This window comes from Ips typographus, linkage group LG16 (assembly GCF_016097725.1).
Source record: "Ips typographus isolate SLU linkage group LG16, UJ_Ityp_2.0, whole genome shotgun sequence".
Classification (NCBI taxonomy): Eukaryota; Metazoa; Arthropoda; class Insecta; order Coleoptera; family Curculionidae; genus Ips; species Ips typographus.
In genome coordinates, this window is record NC_138437.1 from 8,028,907 (window position 1) to 8,041,790 (window position 12,884).

The 12,884-nt window shown below is 33.0% G+C and overlaps 1 protein-coding gene across 2 annotated transcripts in view; it reads right to left on the bottom strand.

Annotated features, from left to right (window-relative positions):
• LOC145739129 (A-type potassium channel modulatory protein KCNIP1-like) overlaps nucleotides 1-12,884 on the bottom strand; it is a 44,287-nt gene that overhangs the window by 3,099 nt on the left and 28,304 nt on the right. For both annotated transcript variants that reach the window (XM_081994509.1, XM_081994510.1), the window contains 3 exons: nucleotides 7,681-7,805; nucleotides 6,555-6,624; nucleotides 5,559-5,629 (listed from right to left, as the gene is read on the bottom strand). In XM_081994509.1, the coding sequence (XP_081850635.1) occupies nucleotides 5,559-5,629; nucleotides 6,555-6,624; nucleotides 7,681-7,805 (266 nt within the window). The remainder of the gene's footprint in view (nucleotides 1-5,558; nucleotides 5,630-6,554; nucleotides 6,625-7,680; nucleotides 7,806-12,884) is intronic.

Sequence of the window (12,884 nt, forward strand, 5' to 3'; positions counted from 1 at the left end):
CGCATTGACTGTCCAGAATAACATTTATTTAGGAAACAATAAAACGTTATTCTGAAAGCGGAGGAATTTGAGATAGCATTACTGAGTTGTGTTGTTAAATCTAACGACTATTAATTCTTGATTTAGAATTGTTACGGATAAATCGTACTAAACCATCAGAATTGATAATATGAAGTTTTTTTGATAAAATGGCCAAGAAGATCTTGACAGATTTAGTGGGAAACAAAAATGATTAATTAATTTTCGCATTCAAAAAGTAGAGGGTTTTCAGTCTCAATTACTTCCGCAAAATTGCTCTATGATAAATTGAAACTCGAAAGCTAATATAAAAATAGCCGAATGTAGGGTTAAAAATAAATTTGAATAATCGATTAAACCTTGGCAAGGTAATATAATTTTGAAGCATCCGTGTGTAATTAAATGGCACTGACAAGCGTAGCCATTAAGAGAGTGAAATTTTATTACTCACACCCTAATATGAGGCCTATGGAGGGTCAATTGTATTTTAATAAATACGCGATTTAAATCGAATTTGAAAGTAAAATCCGAAACCTTTTAATTTTAAAAACCTCATACCCTCAACTCCACCAACAGAATATTGTTTTCAAGACAGCGATCTTCTTGAAGGAGCAATATAGCAAATGCTTCTATTACAACAGAGCTTTCAAGTAAATGTGCATGGCATATTGCGGTCACGAGATATCGTTTTTTTATTCTATCCAACCCTTCCGTCAACATGTATGGGAAAGCGAAAGATTTACCAGAGTGTAAATTAACCTTAAACTGAATTTCTACCTGCCAGTTTGTTTGCTGAAAGGAAGACGTTACGCTAAAACATACACCAAATTACGCTCGTTAACATCCTATATTTCTATACCCCGGCTTTAGGCCATATATCATGTTAGTTCTCTGTTTTTGTTCGCAATATTCAAATTCCGATAGAGTCTGAACGGAATTTATTATATGTTGAAATGGTAAAGTTAAATGCTTTCAAATTACAAGGATAATAAATTTTTACCTTAGCATTCCAAACCAATTTCGATTAAGGTAACTTTTCTACTAAAAGTTCATATAAATAATTAACAAAATTAATTTCAGAGCATGAGACATCTCAAAACTTTTTCCATTAACATCTCTCAACATGAAAAATTGGATACACGTGATAAAACCCCAGAGTTTTCAGGCCTTTAACCTACATGAAAGCTAGAGTTAGATGAGGCTTTTATACTGATTAATCCAGTACTATCCTTCATTAATTATAATTCAAGAGCATATTAAACGCTATACCGCGTCGGCAGAACACTAGTGTAGCATTATTTAGTTGAGAGGCAATTTCCTAAATGTAGGGGTTCTCCCTGTCAAATGTAACGTGAAATCGTTTAAAATGAGTGGAGGAAGTGCTTCCTAATCGATAAGGAACCTATTAATTACTCACTACTACAGACATGAAATTTGCCTGGACATAAAAAGCTGTCATCTTCCAATTTCATTTTGAAAAATTCTCGTCCTAATTGAAGCTGACCTGTCCTGTTTGGTCATAGTGTTCACTAAATAAAGTGCTTTATAATGGAGCTATTTTAGGACAAATCCTATTAGATGATTCGACGATAGCTGGGTTAGATATAGGGTAATTTCGTAAATGACTTAAAACGTAAAGCATTTAATGTGACAATATATCTTAGACTAACTCGTTTTAATTAGGTGCTGAATTGCATTTTTAAACTGTTTTTAAAAGCAACATCAATGGATGCGAGGATATAACTGAATTTTCAGACTTATTGAATGTAAGAAGGGATAAGAAAACGATGGTTTTAAAATGATACACTTTGCGAGATTCCTAACCAACACTAGCTATGTTCGGAATATATAAGTGTTAAACTTGCGTATTTCCAAATTAATGTACACCATACTGAACACATAAATAAATAAACACAATCCTATAAGCATAACATACATGTTATTACCCAGAATTTCCTGCCCTGGAGACAAGGCACGCGCTTTGAACTAACGTAGAATTCTAAAATACCATCCCATAAATTTGGTATGTTACACGTGTTGCTGTGGCGTTACTAGTTCCCTCCCCTAAATAATAGCAGGAATCTGATTTCTATCCCCGGCTATATAAGATTAGCATAACAACTACACAAAAGTCGTTAAAAAACAAAAATTAATTTTGCTGTTCAAATATAACGTGAAAAAAAGTTTCGTAAACTTTTCATACCCTTTGAATAACGAGAGTGGATGTGGTCTGAACTTTTAAACAGGTCAAACAAAAGGGTGTAAAATAAATGTTTAGGGACCATTACAAGAGGATAAAACGATTTGACTTTAATTCAGTGATTTTTTTTATAAAGCCCGGTGTGTCATGTGCCTTTAAATTATGAAGGCAAGCAACAGTTTGTCGCTCTAAATCTGCACTCAACATTTCCCACGACCTATCTGAGATAAGTGTGAACTAAAGGGCACACAATTTTTGGCACCTACCGACGAATTTTTCACCCTTTTCTGGATAAAAGCGATGACGATAAGAGTTTATAGCCGTATAAATCATCAGGCCGAGTCATGCTCGACCCCTCATAATGCCTTGTCTTACAACGACTGATCATTATTTATAATGAAATAGAGGGAAATAACTCTTGATTTAGAGGGAATTTGCTTTGAAGCTTCGAATGTGGTGAAAAATCTTTGTAATCCTGTTTTAATTAAAGCGAACACTGTTTTACCTCGGACTTAAGGATTAAAACCACAGAGAGACTTTACTACCACGCGATAAATCTAGGTTTTTGATCGTCATTAACATAGGTAGGTTTCGAGCTAGCAGAACTATTAGTTCCAAAGCCTTCGTAAAATTATAATTAAAGGATTTACACTTTAGGAGTAAAATATTTCCCCTTTAATTTAAATTTAAACCTGCAAGACTGAGCCTATTTTCAAATTGGTGTTTAATTATACTAAAATCCCGTACGGTAACGGAGATAAACATTGACGTTGGGCTTAATACAGCTCATAACGCTTTCGACGCATAATAAGTTTGTACTACGAAGCGAAATGTTAATTTGCTAACTGCTATTGAGTTTCATTCCATTGCGAACTAAAGCATGAAAGGAATATTTCCTTTCGAGAAATACTACTAAAAATTGGTATCACGGAGTAATTTCGATTTAACCAAGCAATTTGTCAATTTCAGTTTAACAGTGATAAAATAATTAATTTATTTCTGTTGCTGAAACAAATCCCGCAAACAAGAAAAATGGGATTTACCCCAGAGACGGTTTATTACTTTGTCTGGTCTTGGCAAACTTTTACTATTAATTTGTGCTTTACTTTAATGTCAGCTTTTCCAATTTAGATAAATGTACATTTTATTTTGCCTTCATAAAAATTCCTACACCTCTGGAACATCTTGAATACTAAAGGTTAAGAGGTCTTGTTGACGCGTAAACTTACATTAAAATGCGCGATTCAAAATGTATTTCTGATATTTATTTTTCGATAAAGTTACAGTCGAATGTCGCTTGTTATTAAAGTGCATCTGCTGCATAACTTATTTTTTTATGATACTCACTTGATTGTTTTGTTTACTTGCTAGAGATTTGAAACTTCTGTAATTGTTGTATTGACACATTCACAAGTTTAGTGGAAGAGAAATCTTATTATATAAAGCGTCAAATGCAGGCACGTGTTCAGATATTCAATTTAGCTTTTCCTTTAAATGTCAGCTTTTGTTTTAGTTTGTTTTGTGTAAACTTTAAATTAAGTATTCTTAGAGCGATTTAAACACAAAGAAACCGCGTTTTTTCAATAACTTTTAAGCTGTAAAAGAGTCTTGAAGGAAATTAATCGGGAATCATCAAACATGCCAATTTTGCATTGCAGCAGGGAGTAAATTTAGATTAAAGGTTGTTTGCTACTCTCTTTAAAGTTAAAATTACAAAAGTTATATCCCATGTTCTGTGGCTTTATCAGTTTTAAATCGATAATGCTTTATATTAGGCTCAACACACTATTCTAATAATTGTAAATAAGCGGGAAACAGATAATGCTTTAGCCAAACCGATTTGAATTTTCCCATGCTTCAAGATCATTCGCTAAATGGAATTTACATCCCAGAAATATAATATATTCTCTTTCACCAATACGAATCCATAACTTTGGCATGACATATTTTATAACTCTGTGTCTGACAAGAGAAATGACTATTTTGTTCAATAGGTACGTCCTCTTCCACGACAGTTTTGATTTAGAGGCAGCAAGTTTATTTTTGCAATACTGTGTAGGTAAAGTTCCTTACGGAACGTTTGAAACTTTTTGGTTTGATCTTATAAGATGTTGTGAGACTGCAAAATGAATTGATGTAGTGGTGTTTTGCTTCATCAAACAAGTAATTTAATTAACCTCGAAGTGACTGAGCATACAAGAAATTTGCTGCAAGCGTGAAAGTGTTAATTTACAGTCTAATGGCAGCTTTGTGGAAGCTCCAGCAGTTGAAAAGTATTTTCCATTCGGTTTGTAAGAAGTTCAATGGATTTTGTGTTTTCGAAACTTGGAGCAATTTACATTCATTTACAGGCGTTGCTTCGATTTGACTTTCCTATGAAAAGCAGCTCTTTAGTGTAGCTTTCTGCTTAACTTATACTAAAATGGCTTCCATGAGAAACAGTATTCCCAATTACCTGAGCTTTAAGACTGGGAATAATAAATGTATTCATTAGAGTCCAGAGTATATTCCAGTATAATTTATTCAATGTAATAATCGCACCTTCGAGCTTTCCTTGTGCAGGGATTTAGTGGTTGTATTGAATACACCGACTGAAACGCATTGTAATGTAATTGCTGCTGCAATAACAGGTTTTCTTTAGCAAACCTACTACAACAGGGTCATGTATTCTATATACAGCTTGTCGATCAACCTTAAAATAGGTCTGTCACTTTAAAATACCCTGAGGAAGTTCAATGGCATTTTGTACAAATAAGAACACTTTCCCAATTACCAGGATGTAATAATCGTCCAATCCAAAGAACGAAGAAAAGACTATGTCTATTATGTTTCAATTTCAATCAAGTGAAGAATCACTAATCACTTAAAAATCAATTGTATAGGTCAAAAGGTCAATAGGAAAAGCTAAATATAACAGACAAGCATATGGTTGTAAATAGAAATCACTAATCCACAACTGGCCTAAAGGCGTTGGAATAATTCATGACCAATTCCTGAAATTACTCCAAATCTCCAACAGGAATTCAGCACGCCAATCGGTAAAGAAATATCCAGTTCAACAGCTTCAAGAATTGTTTCAATAGTTGAGGAAGTTTATCAGGTCACACAAAGGGAGTTTGGGAATACCCGTGCATTTGAGTCAAGGAGGCCATTATTAAAATTAAGTAGGGGGATCTATGAAAGTTTTGGAAGATATTTGGGACTATTATTCGGTGGAACTAAAATAAAACATATAAGTTCGTGTGCTTTGAGATTGTTCGTACTAGCGGGGATATCGCCTGTTTTCAAATTGGAATAATCGGGTATTAATGGGGCCATCAAAATAAAAGTTTTAACTTACCTCGAAGCTAATTTTGCCGGTTTGCTTTTGTTTCATAGTGTTAAAAACGTAATGGGCATAATTGGTTGCATCTGAAATCAGAAAAATTATTATACAAAGTAGAATGGCAGGGCGGAATTTGCAAATTAAAACAAGGAAACCCTTTGTTGTGTTGATGCGTTCCCTTAATTTATTTCATCTTTTGTTGCAGAAGCACGGAAGCAGAAGAGATAGCGTATTTACTCGTTATTTGTTAAGAGGTGCTTCAGAGTTCGGACGACATATTAAAAATAACACCAAACACGAGCAACTTGTTGGAACAATATCCTGGAAATCATGAATACACGAGGTGCAACTGGAATTATGAAAGCTGGTATTATTAGTCACGATCACGCAAACTGGAAACAAAAACGAAACATCTTTTGGAAAAAGGAACTCTATAAATTGTTTCCTTAAGTGCCTTTACAGGAGTGGGCTTTGAATTTTTAAAATGGGTAAATTGTGCAATTGAAAAAAGCTAAACCGTTACCATTTCACCTGTCCACAGCCTTTATGTATAGGCTCTTAACTTCCAATTCGATGTCCGTATTTTCAAGAAACCGTTGAAAAATTCAGGCTGCTAGTTTAAATAATTTATAAAGTTCAACATAATAATAAACCTTTTAGAATTACTTCTACTTTTGGATTATCTTGTATGCTGGTTTTGTTTGGATCTTAAAATAACACAAATTTTACGCAGATATGTTTTGAATCTATACAATTGAAAAGAAAAACGGCCACCATTTTACCTGTGCGCAAGTTATACACACACTTTTAACCCCAAATTTTCCGTAACACCTTCCTTAAAACCGTATTTTCCAGGAACAGGTGAAAAATTCAGCCTACCAAACTAGTTCCAATAAATCATAAAATTCGCATAAAAAACCCTGAGAGATTCTTTTATGGGACGGCAAACGAGGGAATAACAGCAACAAATGCCAGGTTTTCTCGCTCTATCCTTATAAATCCTGAACTTACCTCCTAATGGAAAAAACTGAGCGAATATCTGCTTAAACGAGTCTTCATCTACCATTCCTGTAGGACACTCCTGGAATAAATCACCCCGTTTATTAGAAACTAATAGAGGAGAAAAGAATGAGAAGTCCCAGACAGCACATAAACAGACAGACAATACAAATTCCAATTCTGACATACAAATAACATTTAAAATTGGATGGAACTATTAAATTAGTTTTCAGGTACCTATTTTAACTCTTGTTGGAAAAAGTTCTTAGTAGCCAATATCCAATTGTAGACAAATTACTGCAAACTAAAGAAGGGAATTCTGAATATGACAAGAAATAACCTATGATAGCTGTCAAATTCGGTTTTGTCAAGAGTTCCTTCAACCCAATCAGAGGTTAATCCATTGGAAATTAAAACTAAGTCCATGAACATGATAACTTGTTTTGGATAAGATCCAAAAATGGGCATTAGTGTGCTGTTTGGTATGAAATGTAATACAGAGTAAATATGAAAAAAAGCAAGCGCACCTCAAAAATTGTTTGTGTTACAGCAAAAAAGTACCGTCAAATAAAGTTTTCAGGTCGGAAACATCTTCTTTGTGGTTTTCAAATTGAAATTCACTTCTTACAAGCCTAAAAGATTTCCGAGGCATATTGCTGTTTCCCGAGAAATCCTTAAATCCGTTATATTTATCATTTTCTCTACCACTTTAGCCATAGCGCCCTTTTGTATAAATATGCCCTTTGTAAGGCTATGGAACCTCAATAGGTTTTGCAACTTCTTGACTTAACCTTCTTTAAAACAGTGGTAGAATACAAATGTAATTTTTTTCTAAGAAAATTATCCATTATTAATCACATTCATTTTGCCCTAGTTTAAAGCGAATATTTTCAAAGGGACAATCTGCGAATTTGGTTGCCGCAAGCCCTAAATTTCAGGGAAAATTAATTTCTTCTCCATTAAATTTGAAGATAAATCATCCGATTTTGTGGTAAGCAGAGAAAACGATTTGCTCAGAATACTTCTTGATAAAATATTACAAAATGCCAGAAATTTGCATAATAAAGTGCAGAGTTTTTCTTCAAATCATTAGCAGTTAAAAAGCATAATACTAATTGTCTATAGCTACTTACAGTACCTGTTTGAAACCTCTATACATCAACTGAATCTCTTTCTTAGTGAATTTTGTTTTCGAAGCTAGCTTATGAAGTTCTTCAGGTCTGTACCTGGCTATGTGGATTGTAAATTCATCGGATTCGTCATCTGTAACCAAATCACCGTAATTAATTAAGTATCTGCAAAACTGCGAGAAGTGGGAAGGCGTGCTTTGAATTAATGATATTTTTCTATTTCAGTGCTGGCAGCTTTTCAGCTCATAAAAAATGCACGCCCTTGTCTAGTGTTCGGGATTTCCGTAGTTTTTTGTTCGACGTAGCTGAAAATTTGCCGGAAATAAAATGAAATATCATCTAAAACGGTGCTCTGCATTAGGCGACACTGCAGAATGTTATGCGGTTCAATTATCATACGAAAAAAATGTTTTTATTGCTAAATTTTGTGTAAACCATGTAGTAGAACATTTGTGAGAGAATATGATATTCTAGAAATAAACGTAACTATATTATCCCCAGACCGTATATTTAAAAAGCAACCAGGCAAAGCAAACTTAAAGCAAAAAGGATCAAAGCAACCCTTACCAAACCGCAAAATTTACCAACTATCGTATATCTTAAGGGGTTGGAGTTAAAACATATACAAAGAACTTGAGAATAGCAAAAGATGGTTATTAACATAACAGTTAAAATAGAGAAAATTATTATTGTGCCGTTTGTATCGTTGTACTGTAAAAAGACAAAGTGTAACAGATACTTTAATTAATGAAATCTGCACAAAGGCTGTGAAGGGTTCCACCAGAGTGGCAAAAAGGAACGTCAATATTCGGGCAGGAAAGCTATCCAATTAAATACAAAAAGAAATTTCTCTTGTCCTGCGTTAGGCCGCAACATTAAAAAGGAACGAAGCGCGTTTTTGCCTCCATAAATTTTTCTTTCCGTTTCTTGTTCCCTTTCCAGTATACATAGGTGTTTAAATAATGATGTAGGGTATCACCCTGTTTCACTTCCTTTGGTTAACGTAATAATTTTGTGCCTTTTCCGAGGAAAAGGAGGAGAAAATAATCGCTCGTTTAGCTTATCCTTGCAATTTCCGAGATAAACTGGCAAAAAAACTGTGTCCACAGTCGCATTTCCTTTCATCAAGTCATTAGAGTGATGAATGACTTACTAGCATAAACAAAATTTTTCAAGTTGGCTAAAATTCCGGATCATTTGTAAAAGATTTTTAATTTAAGACCTCAAAAGGGGCTTTTATCTGCTTTCAAAGAGCTCTTCGAACGTACTTTAAATGGCACTTAAAGGCAGCATCTTCAAAATAGGGGTGAAAGATGCAATTTTCATGCGAATAAACCTCCACTAATTGTCTTTTGGCTTTATCATTAGGCATTAGTTAACCTGAATTGAGTGAATCCATTAAAAGAAAATACAGTCATAAAAATCAATGACGCACTTTCCGTTCTATTGTGATATTTATGGAAAAACGTACTGAAGTCAATTAGGACAAATTTATACACGTTCTTTGAATATATATTGAACAAAAAACATTATCCTTTTGACAAAGAAAGACTAATGATGGCACTTTTTACTGACATTTGATATTTAAACAAAAACAAACGATTTGGGGTGATTGATTATGCGATGATGGATGGCATAATGAGACTGTTGTTTTTATTCAAGATTTTCAAGCTGACCGTAAATGTTCTATACTTGATGGAACGTGATATGACTCTCGTAAATTTTATTTTCGTATTACGTAAGTAGTAAAAAAAACAATTTCAAATCATTATCAAGACAAGAATGAGAATTCAATGAATCCATTCTGTTGGATCGAATTTATGTAACAAAGAGATGTGGAGAAGTTTTTCGGAATGGAACTTTTTTCCCAAAGGAGTTGGATCCAACGTAAAGATTTCTAACTTTCGTTATTTCACTTTCACTTGCTCGTTATCATCTAAAAAGTATTTAACATGCTTTTCAGTAAAATTTATACATGTGTGTAATGGAAACTGAGCTAATTAGCAGAAATCTGATTGTATAAAATGTAAAGCACCAAAGCAAACCAGATAATCCTAGTTGTAACAAATACTTTTATGAAATCCACTATCGCGTGAACGATTTAATGCATTAGTTCGTTCCGAATTTCGTTGTCATCAGAATTCCTGAACGTGTTCGACGCTGTGAAAAATTATCCTCTGGGGTAATTCCTACGATAATCCCTGCTGCTCTACTATCCTTTTTACTGAAATAATAAAGACGAAACAACATAGTAAAGTTTTTGAAGTAAATATAATCTTCACGATTTAATGAAGGAAAACCGACTCACCTGGGTGACCGCTTCAATTTAGTTTAATGCAAAACTTCCGCTACTCAAAATTCAAACCAACTTTGAAAATTCTAAATGATAGCAAACGCAAATTGGACCTGAGTATTGCGGCTGCATCCACAGCAAGAAATATTGCAGCAACCCTGTTCTGGAGTTTTCATATTTTCTATTTAAAGTTTACCACAACTGGTCTGTATATTTGTGCAAATTAAAAAACTTGACAGGATTAAATGTTGGTCTTAATGAAAAATTGTGTACCTTGTAAGTGTGTATGTTTGTATTAGATATTTCTCTTTGAGCTTATTAAGAAATTAACTGCACCACTCAAAATGTTCCCTTCACCTTTCCCCTTGCTTCAAATTTTCTCTTTGATTAGCCAGCATAGTATTGAAACTTTCCTTATATAAAGACCTCCTTGAGATCCAAAGACAATGTCAAAGATAACTCAATTACATGGTTTAATATAATTAAGTTTCACCTCTATAAACAACATTCAAGTGAAGAGTCTTGAAATAAGGGTGATCAATTTCGGATTAGTTCAATATAATCTTCGGACAGTTGAAGGTTAGATTGCATCTCATATTAAAGGAGTAATCAAGTTTTAATTAGAGGCTATTATAAATTTTAATTGCAGGATATATTGTGAATATTTTATTCCTAAAATTAATTCAAGTATTAGTTATTTGAAATGACTTTTATACCATTGTACAGGGTGGTCCATGTCAATAATTCACGAATCCATAGCCAATTAAAAAATAAGTTGACATTCATTATGTCATTTTCCTGAAAAGTGCTTCTTAAGGAAAATACAGTCCTTCAAATTTCTGTTTAAAAAATCGTTTTTTTTTTGTCATAACTGTCAGACCGTTGGAGCAATATTGATCAAATTTGGAACAAGCACTTTATTACACGTTATTACGGTCAAAGACCCAAAACTAACCCAACCCAACTTAAAAATTGTCTTGGAAACAGAAAATTCACTTAGGAAGTTTAAAAAATATTATTGTAGCCAGTTTTCATAGTTTCCAGACAAACTAAAATTGAATTAGAAAAGATAAAAATTTCAGAAGCTTAAAAATTGTGTTTGTAACCAGTTTTCATGCAAATCGAGAGACTTTAATACTGAAAATTGACTTGTAGACATAAAAACTACTTTTTCAAAAATTTGTTACAACAAATTCATACATTTAAACCTTAAAAATTGACTTGAACCCCAAAATGTGACTGAACTAATGAAAAGTGACATCAGAAGCTTAAAATTTGCATTTGAAGTAAGTTTTCATAATTTGAAGACAAATTTCAATATTTTAGTCTTAAAAATAATCTTAGATGCAGGACATTAACATTAGATTCATGAAAATTGTCTTGAAAACGAACTTTTCGTGCTTTTTACTTTGCTTTTCATTTTCTTCGAATTCTGGACTATTTTTAGTGCTTCAAAACTGCTTTCAGCTTGGAAAATTATTATTAAAAATTATTGACATAGCAAACTTAAAAAACAATTTCTCTTCATAGACTTAAAATAGCATTCCAAGCTTTGTCACTATTAAATCGACTTCTAGACACCTCAGTGCTAAAAATTCGGGTATTTCTTAATAAACTAGACTTTTTTAGTGTTTTAAGGCTGTTTTCAGTGCCTCAAATCGAATTTCAAGACTATCTTTACAAAGTTTTTGACTTATCAGGCCTAAAAGCCAGTTTGTCCACTGACCATAGTCTTGAAAATGTTATTTCAAGCTTCTTCACTATTAAATTGACTTCTACACTCATAGGTGCAATAAATTGTAGCATCTCTAAGAAATTTAGACTGTTTTTAGTGCTTTTTAAGACTGAAAAAGAGTTTAAGACTATTTCCAAAAGTCAAGTTTCTTCAGTAATAAAAGTAAAAAATGTTGGTACCAAATGCTACAATAATAGTCTTGAGAACTAATTTTTAGAAATAAAATAGTCCGAAAATTTAATTTACTTCTAGACTTGTTGTCCAGTCCAGAAAATTCAGTTGTACACCAATTAAAGTCTTGAAAATATACTTTTGGACTCTTTAGTACTAGTAAGGTCGGTTCTAGCATTAAAAGTCAACTTTTATATTATTTTTAGTAGTAAAAAATGAGTTTCATGCACAATACAATCTTTGTCTTGATTTCCGGACTTTTTTAGTTGTTGAATGCCAGTTTCAGACACTCAACCAGCGAATCATAAGACCATTCCTAGTAGTAAAAAAGTTTTTAGACTATTCAGTACCAATTTGGACTTTCACAAGTCTTGGATGTTCAGTTTTAAACTAAGTCTCTCAGTTTTTAAATTGAAATTTGGAGGACTGTATCTTCCTTAAGAAACGTTTTTCAGAAAAATTACATAATGCAAGTCAACTTATTTTTTGATTAGCTATCAAATGGTGAATTATTGACACTTAAAACTGGGCCACCCTGTATAACCGAAAGTTGTTTAATCAAAAGCTTACTTATAAATTGTTTTCCATTGTTGATAGCAGTTAAAAGTAAAAAAGCAAACTTTGATCTCATAAATTTAAAGAATAATTGCATTTCTAGGCCTGACAGATCCGTTTACAGTTTCTCTTACCAACCAGAAAATGATTTATATGAAACGGAATAGAGCCAGTTTTTTCTCCTATTATCTCGAAATGGGTGTCTGTTTTGAGGAACCTCTAACCCTCGAGGCAACTTTCTCCGTTTCTATTTTAAATTATATAGAATAACTGTTTTGATCCGATATTAAAACATGTAATATCACTCATAAAAGCGATAAAAGAATGGAAACATTCTAGCTCTTAAGTTAAAAGTTAAATTAATAGCAGGCTTTCTCTCGCAGACTGGTATTAAGAAAGAAAAATTTTACTTACATTTTAGCATAACGTTTCTAGCTACAGACGGAGAAATTCTGTGG